Source organism: Arvicanthis niloticus, chromosome 7, assembly GCF_011762505.2.
Source record: "Arvicanthis niloticus isolate mArvNil1 chromosome 7, mArvNil1.pat.X, whole genome shotgun sequence".
Taxonomy (NCBI): Eukaryota; Metazoa; Chordata; class Mammalia; order Rodentia; family Muridae; genus Arvicanthis; species Arvicanthis niloticus.
This window is the reverse complement of record NC_047664.1, coordinates 51,466,240-51,485,422: the sequence shown is the minus strand read 5'-3', so window position 1 is coordinate 51,485,422 and position 19,183 is coordinate 51,466,240. Positions and strand designations below refer to the sequence as shown.

At 34.5% G+C, this 19,183-nt stretch overlaps 1 protein-coding gene across 10 annotated transcripts in view; it reads right to left on the bottom strand.

Moving 5' to 3' along the window:
• The window catches only part of Slit2 (slit guidance ligand 2), a 311,165-nt gene that overhangs the window by 100,010 nt on the left and 191,972 nt on the right, over positions 1-19,183 (bottom strand). For all 10 annotated transcript variants that reach the window (XM_076938473.1, XM_076938477.1, XM_076938475.1 and 7 more), the window contains 3 exons: positions 17,621-17,692; positions 14,572-14,735; positions 11,765-11,903 (listed from right to left, as the gene is read on the bottom strand). In XM_076938473.1, coding sequence (XP_076794588.1) covers positions 11,765-11,903; positions 14,572-14,735; positions 17,621-17,692 — 375 coding nt within the window. The remainder of the gene's footprint in view (positions 1-11,764; positions 11,904-14,571; positions 14,736-17,620; positions 17,693-19,183) is intronic.

The window sequence follows — 19,183 nt, the reverse complement described above, 5'->3', positions numbered from 1 at the left end:
GAATGTTAAAAGTTGCTTGCATTTATTCATGTAGACACATAACCAAATGCAAAATTACATTCAACATGCAGTCGAGCAGAATAGAAATATGAGGAAATGGGACTCTGTCACATTGTTTTCAAAATAAGGTTGTATTTAGACAAATTGAGATTCACAAAATCAATAAAATTAAGTTTTCATCTACATCTAATTTTTAATCTCTATCAATTTTCTATCTATCTATCTATCTATCTATCTATCTATCTATCTATCTATCACCTATCAACCTTCCTACCATCAGTCCATCCATCTATCAACATATCTATAATCTCATGAATACAAAAAAAGAAACTGTTGTTTTCTTTTGAAATAATAACTGGAATCTTGTGGACAACTTCCATAAATCAAGACTTGGATTATATCTCAGAGTGACTAATTATTTACATTTGTAAATAACCATTTAAATGATTTTTTCACTAGATACTCCACAATGTTACTTAAATGTTACTTGTGGCTTCTGCTATCCTCCACCCATGCAGTAAGGTCTTCTTCAAGTACCATTTGGCTTTTATGAAGTTCAGTTACACTGTGATTACTATTAGCATTTGGACTATCTAAATCCTTAACATTCATCCCTGCAGCTGATTAACTCATGATGGAATATAGCTTTGCTCTATCTGAGAATGATTAACACTTCCGATCTCAGATACTCTCATTTTTATGTAGGATTCTTCTACATATTTTTGTGATGTTAACCAGTTAAGGGAATCAGTCTCATTAGTGCTAGAATAGCCCACTGGAATAACTTCCCATCAGTACCTGCATCCCCTCTTGCTTTTATCATTTTTTAGGGGTCTGTTACAACAGTGCCTTTCAGCTCTTTTCTTTATTCCTTAATCACTAAGATAATTTTTATAACAAGCTATTCTAATTTACTACTCCTGTGCCGAAACAATTCTCCATGTGATACTATGATCCAGCTATTCCTTATGATTTAGATCCTGTTGTATTTTTGGAAACTGCAAACTTTCAGTTCCTTGCAAAACACATAGGTTTCTCACCTTCCTGGTGTTATTACATGATTTTTTTGTGTAAAAATATACCCATTTTCTCTATGGAAAAGCATATTTTCACACCTGAAAAGGATATGATTTTCCCTGGCAGAATCAGGTGCTCTGCTCTCATATTCTGAGGCTGGACATATGACTCTCATGAGGTTTTCTATTACTCTGTATAAAGCTCCACTATCTTCATTGTAAGCTTCCTGAAGGCAGTCAGTGTGTCCCTTCAACTTTAATGTCTATGCAGAGTTGTTATTTTTTATATCACCGAGTACATGATATATTGATAGATACTAGTACATGAACATTTTCTTCTTTTATAGCTTTTCTTAGAGACTTTTTAAAAAGGGAATCTGTTGAATTCTGGTCTTTGTTATTACATCCATCTCTGTGCTTATGTCTCTAATGCTTCTTTTGATTGCCTTATAATTTTAGTATAATCTTTTTTATTTATAAAGAAATGTTACGAAAACCTTCTTGCTTAAAGTATTATGGCTCAGATTCTTTTGTAATCACTAATATTGCTGAGTTAACTGTTATACAAGGTGACTTTTAAATGTGCTGTATTATATATACATATCCTAGACCGCAGTGCTGCTTCTATATTGGGTCACCCAAAGAACATAAAATTATAATATAAAATTTAGAGCCCATAATATAGGCTAGTTGATCCTGTGTGTAAATATAAAATAAAAAAATATTCAAAAGTCTACCAAGTCTCTAGTGTCTAAGAACTGGTTTGTTAATAATATGAACTAAAGTAACCTTAATCTTTAATTCTATAATATTTTCTTCAAGCACAGGAAAATAACTTATTTTCACCATAGTGAAAATAAGTTCTCTTTCTTTCTTTTTATTGGATAATTTATTTACATTTCAGATGCCATCCCCTTTTCCCATTTCCCCTCCCTAGAACCTTCTATCCCATCCTCCCTCCTCCTTTTTCCTTTTATACCATTTGAATTACATGCATGTATTAAGGTCAGATCTAGGTTGAGGGTCTAGCAATTCAATAGATGCAAATACTCAAGGACAAAGAAAGACAATAAACACAAATAGTCAAAGAACAAGCAAGGCATTACACACAATTCTGTGAACACTCCCATGATCACTGTTTCTAAGGGCTTATCAGGATGACCAAAGTATCTGAGCCAACTTTCCTGTCCTAGCCCAAAGTCATTTTCATGTCTGAAGCCTACTTCCTTGTTCTAGCCTAAAATTTAGGATCCTGCCTGAAATTATTTCTTTGTTCTAGCCTAATGTCAGATTCCTGCCTGAAGCCTACTTCCACTTCCTTGTCCTTGGAGAAGTTTTCTTTTAAATTATCAATTTATTTAAAATTAAGGAAAAGTGGATTTGGAGATTGCTTAGCAAATAAGTAGAATTTGTGCTCACTCAGGGGACCAGAGGTTGGTTCCTGATGCCCACTTCAGGCAGTTCACAACCACTTATAACCACATAAGGTCTTTGTTACACTTCCTGGTGACCTATGCTCACGTAGTATACACTCAGAAAGATACAGAAATAGACATAAATAAAAGTAAATATTTTTTTTCAAATTAACAACAAGTGAAATTGTATGCTACTCATTCACTTCATGACAAATCACATTAAATGGTACATCATTTGTCTTGATTAGCTATTTTCTCAATACTGTCTAAAGCATAAATAAAAAATATTCTGAATATTTTATGAGAAATTTAATATTGCATATTTTATTTTAAAACATATTTTAAATGTCATAATTGGAACAAAATAAGCTAAATATAACTTATTATATAGATAAATAAGTGATAGAGAAGCAATTGAAATATTATTAAGGACAAACTGAATAAATTTTATCCTGGATTTCTTGAATATATCTTTTTTTTTTTACTTACTTACTTATTTATTTCAAGAAATTCTTATTCTAGTTGAACCTTGACTTTAACTTACTATAGTTCAAGCTGGATTCAAACTCATAGGACTGTTCCTTTCTCAGACTGCCAAGTGCTAAGATTATAAGCATAAGTTATGATGTTCATGTTGTAATGTTTAAAAATCATTTAATGCAGAATGAACTACACACAAGTTAAACAAATTTCAATTTTGCAATGCTTCATGTAACATATTAAAAGGATTGTTAAATAACTTGTCTCAACATTGAATAAGTACTATTAAGTGGAATTAAAGAAATCAAAATATTGGATGATGCAAATATAGAAACAGCATGCAAAAGGACAAACTCCCTGATAGTAAAAGAAGTTTCTGAACAGACATGGAGAAGCAAGGAAGTTCAAATTGTTTCAGCATGTAAATAAAGACTTATAGACAGGTATCCACAATCCATAGTTTGTCTCCTTTGATTTCTTCATATGTGCAAATAACCCAGGAGAAGTACAATGAACTGACATAATCCTCAAGTGTAAGAGTGTTCTCTTTTTCTGGACTAAGAAGAGCAATTGCTTTACATTTCACCTGTCTCACGAGTATGTCCAGAACAGTATTTTAATTCCAGCTGCAGTCCATTACTGAAACCCTGAAGGCACACTCAGAAGACTTGTCCCAGCCCAAGAAAACTAATCCATTACAACCCATTTTCTCATAAATCATCTTCTAACTTGTTTGAAAACACTAGATGGGACACCAAAATTTGTAACAGAACTGAAGACAGCAAACTTTTCTTCCACAGTAGCCTTTCACACTGCATTGAAAAGTAGAATACCTCAAAATGCTACCTAAGAAGTTACTTCTTAGCTGGGATTCATCAAGAATAAATTTGGTATTAATAATTCTTACAGAAACAAGATCCTGCATCAACTTGCCTGAGGCTCTTACCCTCTTTGCAAATAAAGTTTGCAACAGGACAGCTTAAAGCAGCTGAGGGCTGAAAAGACTCCAAGTCAACAGTAGGCTTTCTTTTGCTGTGGATTTCATCTTCTCAAATTTAGTTTTTCTGTACTATAAGCCTCTCTTCACTGATATACATTGACATTCCTTTTGCTATTAAAAATGATATCTAGGAAGCTTTCCACATTATATGTTCAAATCCTGATTTTCCAGGTTGGGTTGGTCACTCCAATATGGTCTCTCTTCCTACCCTTACTAGGCTAAATATTGAGATAGTAATGGCAGAACAAAGAGAGATGACATTTTTACTGTCATGCTTGCAGTCTAACAGGATAGCTTGCCATCAAATATAATAAACTAAACTGCCTGGTGCTAGTACACATGAAGTTCAGGTGGTAGGAGAATAAGTAACAGAGAAGACAAAGCCAGAGATGATAATTTGTACCTATCAGAATGATAATAACACATGCTGGTGAAGATGTGGAACAAGGGGTACACTCCTTCATTGTTATGGGAGTGCAAACTTGCACAGCCACTATGAAAATCAATATGGTGGTTCCTCAGAAATTTGTGAATTGAGCTACCTTGAAATCCAGCTATACCAATCCTGGCAGTCCATCCTATGAGATCACTTGCTCATCTATGTTCATTACACTTTATTAATAACATCTAGAAACTGGACACAATCTAGATGCCCCTCACCTAAAGAATGGCTGAAGAAAATGTGGTACATTTACACAATGGAATATTACTCAGCTATTAAAAAAATGATGTCATGAAATTGCAGACAAATGGAAGAAACTAGAGAAAATCATCTTGAGTGAGGTAACCCAGATCACAAAATATACATATGGTAAATATTCACTTATAAGTGAATATTAAGTATTAAATAAATGAAAATCAAGGTATAATCCATAGGCTCGGAGAGGTTAGGTAAACATAGGAGAAAGGCGAGGAATGAATCTCCTTGAGAGAGAGGAAATAGAATAGATATTTGGGTGGACTGCAGCAGGAAAGGAGCAAGTGGGATCGGGCATTTAGGGGCTAGTTTAGGGAGTGGTATGGAAACCTAGTTCAGTAGAAAGAGTCTGGAATCTATGGGAAGGATCCCAGTGAGGACTCCAACTAATGGAGAACAGAGTCTGAATAACCATCTTTTGTAGCCAGACACGGCTTCCAGTGGTGGGGCTAGCATTATATTTAGCTGAGTTGTTGGCTGAGGAACTTCCCTGAAGATCCCTAAACAAACCAGTCTGATGCTAAGAGAGAAAAGTCACTCTTTGAAAATTGATGGCAGGGCCATATTGCTGAGAACAAAGTCTACTCAGCTCTTGAACACAGACAAGTAGAACTGGTGCTGGGTAGGAGACTTCACTTTACCTTCTATTCTCTTTGGCACGAGAAGATGCTTTGCAGGCTATGGAAAGAGAAACTGAGATACCAACCCAGCCACAAAAACTTCGACAATCTGTCCTTCCTGTACAATGTGATGTGCTGGGTTAATGATGGCATAGAACTGGTAGGTGTGGCCAAGCAATGTGTCTTTTAACTTGAGGCCTACCTAACAAGGGTGAGCCCATACCAGACACTGAGTGGATGGTCAGAAGCCAGATTTGGATACTCTAGAGACCTAGAGTAGAACCAAACATAACTGTCAAAACAAACAAACAGACCAACAATAAAGCAAACATCAATGAAATGATTCCTAATGATATTCATCTATACTCATAGATCACTGCCTTGTCCAGTTTTCATCAGAGAACCTTCATCGAGCAGTAGATGGACACAGGTGCAAAGACCCCCCTACAGGCATTATACTGAGAGAGTCTAAATTGAAGGTCTCTGCTGGGTCCTTCCTGAGATCGGAAACCCCACAGAAGACAGGGAGAAAAGACAGAGAATGAGCCTTGTCTAAAATAAAATACAGTATAAAGCAAACAAAATTGAACAGAAAAGATGACATTAGCAGAGGTTTTGGGCACAAACTAACATGAAAGAGGCTACATTTTTATATATTTCCATACCTTAAAACTCTCCTGTCCCCTGCTTTCTATGGGCTCTTTATCTGGAAGTTTTTTTAACCTCTGTTGTTATTCTCAATATTTGCCACTTTCTCTTCCTGACTGTCCAGTTTTCTTTTTGACAATATCTTAGCAGGCCAATGCTGTGCCTATCTCTCTGAAAGAGCTTTATAAGAAGTGACAATGAGCTTTCCACTTAAGTAAGTTTAAAATTAAACCTATGTGAGATGTTTCATGGTTAAATTTTTCTAGTAAGATTCCTTACTTTTCTCATTTTTTTCAGTTTTTATTAAATCTCACAAAATTAAATTGACAGTCTAAGAGATTAAATGTCTATGGCCTGCATTAGAGAAGAAATATGACTTCAAAGAAAGGTGTCCATGCATCATCTTTAAGGTGGTGAATTCACCCATCTCTCAAGAGGAGTAATTATAACATGTTGGGTTTGTCATCAAAGAATGCAAGGAGAGGAGTTATAACAGAGAGGACTTCAAAGCAGTATATATAAAAAGGAAATTTCATTGGTGAATTCTTTCAGCTATCTATTTCAGCTTATTTTATTAAACTCTTTATTAAATTGAATCTATTTATTTATTTAAGATTTTATGGATTTTATGCCTATAAGAAATCCTGTCAAACAAGGAAAGGCTGACTCCACCTTAGAGTTCTATTTATTAGTCTTGGTAAAAAAGTTCTCTCATAGATAACTCAGTAATAAGTGCTTTAGTGATTTACAGATTCACTTTCTATAGCTATTTATCAACTACTTATCAAGTGCCTTAGTGGGCCGTAGTATTAGATTTGTTACTGGCTATTCTTTGATGGTCTGAATAGAACTTGTTCTTGTCTTTGTATAACTCATACTTAAAGAAATACTAAGAAAAACTAGAAATACACATAGATGGTAAAGATTTTTCCCATTCTTCTTCTTTACTTGAGGGATGATGTTCTTCTACTGTATAACAATATTTTAGTTCTAAGACGTTCCAGTTGTTAGTGTTAGTCTTAATGCCAGAGTGAATGGAATCTCTTAGCTGTTGAAAAAGGGAAAGACTGTTTTCTCTAAGACTGCAGCATCATGGTCCTGCAGAAGACTGCATAGCCAAGAACATTTGTATAGTACAGATTTGTCTTGAAGGTTTTAAAAAATAAAGACACAAAGTTGGCAGGTGAAAAGTAGTGGATGAACCTGAGAAGAGTTGTGGGTAGAGAGGTGAATGTGATTAAAACGTCATTTGAAACTCAAAAGTCCCAGCGATCTATTAAAAATAAAGTAAAATAAAACAAACTTATGAATTAAAATGTGATCAGTAGGTATAGTCAAAACTTATTCCCAGCCCATAAATGGAAACGCAGATCATTTTCCATGATAAAACCATTGTGTGATCAGGTTTCCTGAGCCCAGAGGCTTATCTGTACATGGTCCCTGAAGTATTGTTCCTCTTTTATTTAATTTAATAAAAATCATCATGAGTCAATGAAAAAATCAAATGATATGTTTTGTGTACAAGCATTCTGCACTGAAGAGTTTAAATAGATGTTAATCTATTACTACTTTTTTCTTCTCCCAATGATTTGTTACTTTAGTGTTGTGTAAAACATCAAAGCATAAATTTGTATTTGCAAAAAAAAAATAGCAGAACAAAGAGGATACTTAGTATCCTAGATTACAGAGAGGTTTGTCACTTTTACAGAGAGCATAGGTACTCTCTGTTTATTACAATTTGAGCCTATTATAATAAACATGTATTATATTATTGAAAAATCTCAGTCTGAAATAAATGTATTGCATAGATATTTCATAATAATCCTATATTTGAAATATTTGACTAATGAGGGTTTTTTAAATTTCAATAAACTCTAAAAATTAAAAACGATGTTTTATTTGGCACTATTTCTACATTTTATCACTTAATGATACTGTTTTATTTTCAAAAGATAAAAATGAGTCACTAAGCTACTTCCTTGTACCTCTGAAAATGTTCTGTTCCCACTGAGTAGCAATGCAATAATCAGAGAAATAAAATTCACCTAGACCCTGACAAATGCCTTTATTCCCACATATAAATTTAACTTATTGTACCATGATATGACAAACCATGTCTTCAATATAAGCAAACCCAATGGGATGTATTATTTAGTATAACTTCCATGCTACTAAACCCCACCATTATGTGAAGTCTATAGAGCATGCAAGGGAGCGACACAGTGCTAAAATGAAAAATAAAAAGGATTATATAGAATGAGCCACTTGAAGTGCCTCCCACAACTGTATTACTTTTGATGTACTTTTGCTTCTAGCTTCCTCCTCTAGGGCAGCTGTTTGTCCCTCTTTGTTGCAGATACGACTGAAATAGTCCTTCTTTAATTCTTGTTTTCTCACATACATGTTTTATTCAATCCTAATTTTTTTCTCAAAAATATTGTTCTATTCTAATTTAATAATTTTATAGATTTCTGGCTTTTAAAATCAGTTTTTTGAAAAAGACAATATACATACATATATTTATATACATATATGTGTGTGTGTGTGTGTGTGTGTGTGTGCATATGTGTGTGTGTATTCCCCCTCTGACAAATTCATTGAACTGTTCCTTTCTAATTCTGAGTATTCTCATTCTTAACACTGATAATTGTCTTTTGTAATCATGACTTACAAAATTGGATCCTTTCATAGGAATGGTTAAAATCCCGAACTGGTTCTAGACATCACCTGGCTCAGAGGCAGCTCAGGCATCTGCTTGAATGATGTTTTTCCTGCAGGCTCCTTTTTGCTTTCACTCTTCTAGACTTCTGCTCGAGTTCTCTTATGTCTTCCCTTTTTCTCATTGGTTACTTGATGAATTTACCCTTCACTATAGATTTTGTTGGACCAGGTACTTCAAAATCTTTAACTTGGGTAAATTATTTTCCTGCTTCAAAGTTATTACAATCTGAACTATGTTATTGTCACTTTTTATTTGCAGTAATAGAATAAAAGTTTCTCTATGGCCTATCTACAACATTGGTATAATTTTTGCTGCATTCTCTAGTAAATCCTTACCAATACAAATCCATACTGATAAAGAATCTCTATTGACTCTCATCTGTTTCCATGTACCCTTATCATTACTACCCAATATTTTCTGTTCTTCTAACAACCCGACGGACAAACATAATAGATTCCTAGGGATCTTAGCCTCTGTAGGCCCACTAGGACACAGCCCTAAGACTGTAAGATTTTGGAAGATTCAATTAAAAATGTCTTCTAATAAAGTCCAAGATTTTATAGTATTGAGACACTCTATGAAGTGTTACTGACCCATTTTTCAATGATCTTTTCTTTGAGTCTCCATGCTATGATATGTCATCCAAGCACCATGCCTATATAATCTGCACATCTTTGTTTTCAATGTTCACAATGTTTTATTAACTCAGACTTTCCATTCCATTTACCATCTCCCCCTCCCCCTGCCAGGTCTAGCTTGGATGCTATGTTTTTACTTTGGATTCCCTATTTGAGCTATAATTTATGAAATGATTGGATTATTATAAGTGTATGTAGCTCTCTATATTTCATTACCAAACTGACAACACTCTTCAATCCCAAAAGGATGATATCATAGACTAGAAAGGATTTGATCAGCAACTGTGAATGACCAGTAAATCTGAGATACTAATCAAAATACATCAACTCTACTTACACACTCACTTTATCTTCGCCTCCTCTTTCTGCCCTCTGTAATGTCTTCAGCTGGATGTATTCAGCTCATAACAATGGATATTCGATTCCCCGTTTCATAGGTATTAAACACTATACTAGATTACTCGTCATTAATGAAAAGGAAAACAAATCTCTGGAAAATTTAGTGTTTTTAAATGGTTAATATAAGTTTGACTGTTTTTGGTTTAAAAAAACATGAACTGATGTCAGTAAAAAAAGGTACATTCAGATTTATTTATCGCAGCACTAGTCTTAGTAGCTACGTTATACAACCAGCCAAGGTGTCTGTCAGCAAACGCATGAATTAAGAAAATGTGCTCTGCATGCAAAGGCGATGGAATTTTATTCATCTCTAAATGAGAGAGACGTAATGTAGTTTTCTGGAAAATGAATGCAGCTGGAAATAATACATCAAATCAATAAGCCAGGCATAGACAAACAAATCTTGACAGTTCTATGTCTTCTCTCATTTTTGGGTCTTAAAATTCCTTATAGAAACATAAAGCCATATACATATACATGACACACACACAAACATGGAGAAGAAAACTGAACTAGGGTGAATATGATTACTGTATATGATTACATGGTATATTTGAATAAAATTATCTTTATGAAACCCAATGCTGCATATAAATACATGTCATTAAAATTGTGCTACACTGATACAACCTTTTAGAGTAAGGATTACTGATGGCATGCTACTATCTTTGCATTTTCTCTATCTGTTACTGTATTAACAAACTCTAGAAGAAATTAAATGATTACTGTGGCTTTCTTTTCATAACCTTCTTCAGACTATCTACTATGTTTTAATTAAGCTCAAAAGACTTCAGTCATACCTAGCTTCAACAGTAGATGGAGATTTCTTAGATGACAATTTTTTAATGCCTCAAAATGAAATTATCCTGAAGTCCAACTCTACAATCTCCAAGGCATCCGACTCACTGTCACCTCTCTCTGTCATTTGCTCTTGATGTTTCTTTCTTACAAAATATGACCTGACACTTCCCAAACCACATTTTATTATTATTTAAAGAATCAGCTTAGACAAAAAGAAAAAAAACCAAAATACTTGAAAATAGGTAAAATAATATTCCAACAACTAAACATTTGAATACGATACTATTATGTGCATGCATTATGCATTATCTTGGTGCTTGTGTTAAATCTCAGTGGATTCTGGAGGCTCTGCAGAAAAACATGCCTCTTAGCTCACTACTCCAAAGTCACTCTGAGCTCACATTGTCCCTGAAAGTAGTGAAGGCAGACTTTGTGAACTAAGATTATTCTCATATGAAGGAAGTTGAAGCAGTTAATATATTACAGCAATTAACAAATGTGTTCAATATAGGCAGTTTTTTTTTTATGGGAAATTGTTCCTATTTAGGTAAAACAAAATCTAAAGCTGGTAATAGTGTTACTATTTAGAATTGGTTTATAAAACAGTAGTATTATGGTCTATATAGTTAGAGATACTTCTTCATTAATGGTTCCTTAATGCTTCTTATGATGCTGACATTCTGAATTGCATCTTACATGTGTTTCTTTTATCCACATGCCTTAGATTTCACAAGGACATTAACATTCAATCCTGTGAAATGAAAGTATATAAGAGTCTAGAGAATTTGGGTTTTGATTGAGGTAGTAACTGGGTCTCATATCTTAAAAATGTTTTCTAGCTAAATAAGAGACTTTATACTTGCTGCCTATCACATTCTATACATCACATGCTCTGCCCATTAAAGCGGGATCATGACACTTCAATTTAAACCTTGGCTTTTGAGAAGGTAGTGCATCTGCTAGCAGTGCCTTATATACTATTGTTGGCCACCTCTGAATTCCGTTGCTGTAGTAGAATACCAACATCAGAAAACCCATAGAACCTAAAGTCAGGACAATATGCACACACTGCTTCTAAAACAACCTAAATGTCTTTAAAACAGCTGTCCTAAAATGTATTCCTTTTCATTCCACTTGTGATAATTCATAACAATTAGAACTAAGTACTTAGCTGAACAGAGTAAGGGTCCGGGTCTGTACTCTTCAGAAAAGTCATTTGCCTAAGTCCACTAAACAGAGTTGTCTTTTATCAACTCACATTTCCTGAGAGAATATTGTGGGTTGGATTAGTAGGGAGGTAGAAGAATTAGAAAATCCAGGGCACGTACATTTCTGTGATGGTCTCAGGCAGATTTGTGGGGATCTCAGTGAGACCTTTCCCTCGGCAGTCTACAATGTTGTTGCTACAGGTACAAGCAGCAGGGCAGTGCAGCACACTGCAGGAGGGAGCCATGAATGACTGGTGACCTAAAGGGGAAAAACAGAGAGAAAAAGAAATCAATGGCAGTTAGATTTTTCTCTTGAATTTCACAATAGAGAGACATGAGAAACATGCAGACTGTGCTCAGATAGGAAAGCCTGAGACACAGATCAAATTCTCTCACAGTTGTTCATTAAATAAGCGTCCATAATATTTGTGGAATAAATGCATTTATGTCTTGAGATGTAATGCATTTGGCTCTTGAGGTTTAATAATTGCCATAAAAACTATAAGACTTTTTCTTTTTTTAAAAGAAGTATTTATTTCATATATAGGGATACACTGAAGCTGTCTTCAGACACACTAGAAGAGTGAATCAGATCCCTTTACACATGGTTGTGAGCCACTGTGTGCTTGCTGGGAATTAAGCTCAGGACCTCTGGAAGGGCAGTCAGTGCTCTTAACCATGAACTATATCTCTCCAGCCCCAAATCATAAGACCTTTAGAACTTGAAACATATTAGGAACACTAAATTCAGATTCAAGACCTGAATTCTAGTTCCAAAATGTAGCTACCTCAGAATAATTTATATTATTTCTGATAAGATCAATGGAACTTGTAACATAATTTACTTTGTCTCTGAAAAAAAATACAGAAGACTTCCATCTTGGTTGACATAACCATTGACCAAATTAAGTTATCCTGTGCCAACAAATGCAGGAGAAAACTACATAATAAAAGTTTGGTGTCTGGAGAGATTGAAATTGCTGCTTTCTTTGAAGTTATTACAGCAATTTGTGGGATCTAATTCTGTAAATGTTCGCTCAAATGATTCTTTTCAGGGCTTCCTCTGTTCGATACTTTTGCTATTATCAGTCACCTGCCCACCTGCTGTTGTATAATTTCCATATTCAGTATTTAAAATCACAAGTATTCTGAAATCAGATTTCCTGACCTGACTAATGAAAACCAGAACATCATCAGGCAGGCTGCATCTAACAGGCACCTGCTTATCTATGGTTTCTGGAGAAAATTAGGAAAACCCTCTGGGATCTTCCGGAAATGGTCCATCAAAATGGGAGAAAAGTGCCACGAAGAGACAATTGTCTAGCTGCTAAACCCATCCCTCCACACAAGCTCTCAAACTACAATATTCTAATTCTACACACACACACACACACACACACACACACACACACACACACAAAGTTAACTTGCCTTCTTCCTCATCTAGAAGGCAGCAAGGAGAAAGCAAAAAGAGAAAGACAGTAGTTAGTAGAGAACTGTTAGCAATCAGACATACTGAGAACATTTGATAGCATTATAGGAAAATTCGAGCTAGATTAAAAAGTATGGGAGATGCAGATAAACTCCCTAAGACAGCTTCAAATGTTCAAGTATGAGCTCAGAATTTCCCTCAGTTAAACATGTTAACTGTTTTGATGCCTGGGATTCCTCCCTTTTAAGCATGAGTGAGGAGAACAAGACCTCCATAGGTACTAGAATAAGGGGTTTACAAGCACCTTATAAAAAGGGAGATTTCATTTGGATGTAGTGTATGCAAACCAACCCTATAGTGCCAAGTTTTTGATTACTTATAACAATATAAATGTTGCACAAATATTTATATACTATTGCATTGCTTACAGATTAAAGAAGATAATGGTGAAGTTTTAGTACTGACTCTTTTGTAAATGTTTTGATCTGTGGTTGGTTGATCTGTGTAATCCATAAATATGAAAAGCCAATTATATATAGTTATTTCAAACTTTGTGTGAAGCCTGGTGATATAAAACAGTGGAAGAGTTCTTTCCAAGACATATGAGGGCCTGGGATTGATCCCCAACACCATAGAAAATTTATGTTTCATTATATTTTAAACAATTGTTCTGAAGCAGATCTAGCCATATATTCATAAATATATAATCATATATGCATCTATAATATATTTGTGTATATATGTATATACATATGTATGCATATACAGGCTGATGATGTTGAGATCTTGAACTTGGTCATACAAAATTTAAAAACCTTATCATTTTCACCATATTTTAGTCTTCAATGTAGAGATTAATTCATATGGTTCATAGAGTTATTTTAAGAGAATTGAAATGAGGCAACTTTATGTGAAATATTTAGATCAATACTGTTTAGACATACAGAACACAGCAAATGTTAGCTGCTGATAAATTTGGCTTTCAGACATATTGGTACTCAAGGAAGATATATGTATATGTATATGTATATACATATATATTACAATTGAATCATTCTATATATCATATATAGATATATAGAAGTATATATCTATAAACAGTTACCCCAACAATTTATAATTACAGCTGAGTTATACTGAATTTTAGAGTAAGTAAGTATCTGAGAATTATTTATTCATTTTCATTATTTAGGCTAAAAGTAGTTAATAATCATTAATAAAAGTGAAAATAACAATTCACAAGTATTGCTATAATCTCAGAATTTCTTATATTCCCATGGGATGAAAATGGAAATGGTTTACATACAAGTGACCAGTAATTTCCCTAGGCACACGTGTCCTAGAACCTATTATTCTTCTCTGTGAGAAAGAGGGTCTCCATGGCGACGAGTGAATGATGACTCACTGGAAAGCAAATCTGAATCTTGGATATTTGAATTCCTCACACCTGTTACACAATTGTGTAAAAACAATACTGTGACCTCACTGTTCTTACCACTGCAGACAAATTCTCGTTTTTGAACCTCTGCTACATTATGGCCCCTCAGGTGGGATGGGCCCATACACTGAGTGTACAAGCCCACCCTTGGCCTTTGGCGAAGCCAGTCCGAGAGCCAGGCCAGGTGGCAGTCACAATACAGGTTGTTGGAGTGAAGTCGACTAAATGAGAGGAAGGAGTTCAAAGCAAAAAAAAAAAAAAATAGGAGACAGTTAATTCAAAATTTGTTATTAAAATATATTTCTTTCATTTTAATCAACACACTACAGATGCTGCTTAGGGAATGGCTATGCAGTTTTTTCTCTGATAATGAAATCAGTTCACACATCTGAGTCAAATCCTTTACTGAGATAAGCAAGACAACAGCACTAAGACCATGAAGTTTTATTTTGTCTATATTAATTCAAAAGTGTTAACAACAACAGCCCCCAAACCAAAACCAAAACAAATCAAACAACAAAAAACCCAAACAAACCAAAAAACAGCATAAGCCAAATGATTCTGCAGTTCCAACAAAATGAGAGGTAGTCCAGAGCTATAGACATAAAGAAGTATGGAGGGAGAGTATTTGTTACAAAACTTGTGGCTTGAAGGCCAATATTAGCAATGTCCTACCATCATAAGTTTCTATATCAATGGCTTACAAAATCATTTTAGCATAGCACTATTTTGTTAAATAAGATAGAAAAATAATTCCATATAAGACAGTGTTTTAAACATACCTCTTGTAGTTTCTTCCCTCCCTCCCTCCTTCACTGCCCTACTGCTGCCTCCCTCCTTCCCTCTCTTTCTATGTTTCTGACTCTGTCTCTCCCACTCCCTCTTTCTGTCTCTCTGCATCCCCCCGCCCCCGGTTTCTGTCTTTCTCTCTCCCTCTCTTAGGAAAATAATAAGCTGAACTTGGCTCTTAGGATCAGGCTCCAAAGAGCAGAGAGTGAAATTCATCAGTGGGTGGGAGGGAAGGGATTAAATATGTCTCCTTTATGTTGCAAGGATCTGTGCAAGATCATGGATTTTTTCCAAATTGCCAATAGTATGTCTCCATTAATAAGATATCATGCAAATGTATCCACTAAATTAGGTAAATGATTTTAAACTGGCTTTTATGTTTGCACAAACTAAAGAATGGGGCATCTAATGCTATAAATCAAGGCATCATTCCTAGAATTGCCTATGACAAAGTGAAACCATTTTAGCCCCTTTTAGCTGATGTGTTCAATTCTAACCCAATAATGATAATGGATAGTAAAACATAGAACTCAGACTAGAAAGATAATCAGAGTATAAAAATGGAATTTTTAAGTACCAATAATGCCATAGGAAAAAATGAGTTAACCAAAAGGGAGCTCGATGGCTTTATTCTCCTTGAGTCTGTGAATAAGAACCAGGCTGCTTTGCATCGAAACTATAAGAAATACTCTAAGATCATATACTAGATTTTGGGAAAAGTCAGTGAGCAGCTCCCCAGATTGCTGAGAATTTGAAATACTGACACTGGTAGCCTCTGGTCCATCCTATAAAACCCTTTTCCAGATATATCTAAACCCAGTCTGTTACCACATCCACACCAAATACAGAGTGAGGAAGAGACTCAAAACATTTTAAAGTTTATTTGGAAGACAAACTAGCACATGGCTACCAGTAGATGAAGACCCTGAAATGCAATAATAGTTTTAGACTTTCAGTAGATTTATTGTTTTCGGGAATTGAAATCATGATTATATCTTTTCACATGCATTACATAAAGTTAATATAAAAACTAATTTTGTCAAGCATGGTTGGAATAAATAAGGCTATTAATTAATCTCATTCTCATAGGGAAATAGAATTTAGTTATTAAATTAATATTGTCAAGGTGTTAAAATGTTTATAATTCAATGTCTTATTTTTGTTTGTTTTAAGGTAAGGTCTCACTGTGCATCCCTGGTTAGCTTGGAACTCACTATGGAGACGAGACCGGCCTTCAACTCGTACTATACCTGCCTTTGCTACCTCGGCATTGGATTAAAGGCCTGGGCCATTCCATACAACTCAATGTGTATTTATCTAAGAAATAATAATAATAAAAAGAAATAAAATGAGTGTTTTCAATGAAAAACTATTTGATTGCTTATTTATTCATGTTTTTTTTTTTTTTTAATTTGTATAAGGGAGACTCTCCTGCAACCCACTGTGCTTTGACCTCGCTACATAGTGGAGGTCAGCCTTGAATACTGAAACTTCCTAGCTTATCACTCAAATGATGGGATGACATCTAAGCACTCCCATGCAAGCCTTGGTTATGTACTATTTAAAATTAGAAGTATTTTGAAAACATAATCAAAATAGACTTAATTGACTAAAAAAAATATTACATTTTCCCACCCTAAGCCCAGGTCTTAGGTTTTATTCCCATGTTTCCAGTAATAACTTCTTAGGTTTCAGTGACTTTGAGAGCCAGTTCATCAGAGATCCTTGTCTTAAAATACGAAAATTAGATATCTACACATTAGAATTTAATGATTAATTTTTCCTGGAGAGAGAAAAATAACTGTAGCTCAGATATTATCTCACCAAAATATCTTAATGACTGTTTGTAACCCTGGGAAGATATTTTTAACTATAAATGCTGACACAGCTTTAATTATGCTAGCAGCAGTGGGTGATGCCCTGACTTTACATTACAGAGAACACTAGAGCACAATTTAGCTGTATTAGGTCTGCTTCTAATACAGTAATAAAATCATAAAGATTTCCCATTTATCATTTCTGACAGCCAATCAAGGAGTCTTCTACTTCTTAATGAAATGTGACCTCTCCAATAGCTCAAAGTAAATGTTTTATTTTCCTTCAAACTTCCTGCACTGCATATCACTTATGAGGAAGCCTTCAAGTTTTCAGAGTAACAGTGCATTTGCTAAAATAGCATTTTTCGAATTCTCAAGTTGCACTTTTCTTGCCTATGCCATAATGAACTAGTGGTCCTATAGTCTACTCATTAAAAATTTTACTGACAAAACAGCCGTAATTATTTAAATCCATCTTTTTGTACATTTTGACTACTTACAATGTCCTAAGTTTAGGCATATGGTTGAAACTTGCCACTGAAAGTCTAGTAATATTGTTATTGTTCAGAGTGCTGTAGAATAAAAAAAAGTTAAAAATTTTAGTTAGATATGGTAAGTAAGTGATCATTTTATATTAACATTAAAAAACGTCTCATGACTGCATTTAAGCAAACAACTAACTTACTGGTAAAGGCGATATAGAGAATTCACTGTTTTAGAGAAAAGATGTTGACTAACTTCCATAGTCGTTCAGAAACATACTATGCATTCAATTTTATTAAACACTTTTCATACATGTACAACTTAGGTAAGAACATTTTTACTATATGATACAATTGCATGCAAGCCTGCTTACCATAGGAGAGTCAGTTAGAAAACTGCATTTTACACATGTTTGTTTAATTAGTGTCGATGGAATTTTATACTGATGGACATGTCAGGTGAAATTTCATACTGGCAACACATAGTCATTATTATAGAAGACAGCTTAATTATACTTTGCTGTGCACAATGGCTACTCTGATAATTTGGCTGTAAAATCATGCATCTATATCTGGCATTTTCATTATTTGAGGATGAAGTGGCTTGCTCTGGCATCATATAAAAGCTTTGATGTCATCTGTATTAGTTGCAGCATGGCATGCTGTACTTTGTTAATTCTTTTGGGCCACAATCTTAGTCATTATATCTTGAGGAAGAGCCAAGAAAATGGATTGTCAAAGGAGTCTTGTCAAAAAGGTATAATTCTGCCTTATTCAAGACTGCTCCCGTTTTCCCTTAACATAAGTAATGTCAAAATAATTATTTATTATTATTTTGGAGACGGAAAAGAGTGTTAACTGAATGTGAATCCCTTTGAGACGAAAAACTTGTTTATTTCAGAGCTCAGAATACATTGTGGCATTTGACAATGTTGCTTGAGCATAATAAAATGCTAGCTTTTAGACAACACAAGACGAAGGATCCAATGCTTTACACATGCCCATAGATTTTGTATTCTTTCTATATGAGTTTAGTCCATGAATTTAGTTATCGTATTTGTAAATACATTTCAAAACTGGTAGCAAAGACTGCCAGTCAGTGTTTCAGGTCCTCAGGTGATGTGATCAACTTTACTGAGAAGTCAATTCCTGATCTCCAGAAAATACCATCTGGGCATCAATTGCAACAATTGTTGGTTGGCATAGAGACAGTTTTCGAATGTATACCATCTACTTGAAATACATTTGAATCACAAAATAAAATAGTAGAATTAATTAGTAGTATTTTTATATATAGGAAGAAAATTGATAGAAAAATTTTCATTTCAAGGTTCCTGAGGACGTCAGATTATTTGCCCATTTCCCATAGCACCAGGGCAACAAACAACTGAACATTACCTGATCAACAAAGAATATCATTTCTAGTTTACTAAGGAGCTCACAGTCTGTCCTCCATTGTCAGTCTCTTTTTTTTCAAGAGTTAGACGTTTTGTTAATCAATAGGTGTTCAAAAAAAAAAAAAAAAAAAAAAGATACACTCAAGTGTGCTTGCAGACAGCACAAGAGAATGTCCAGTCTCCT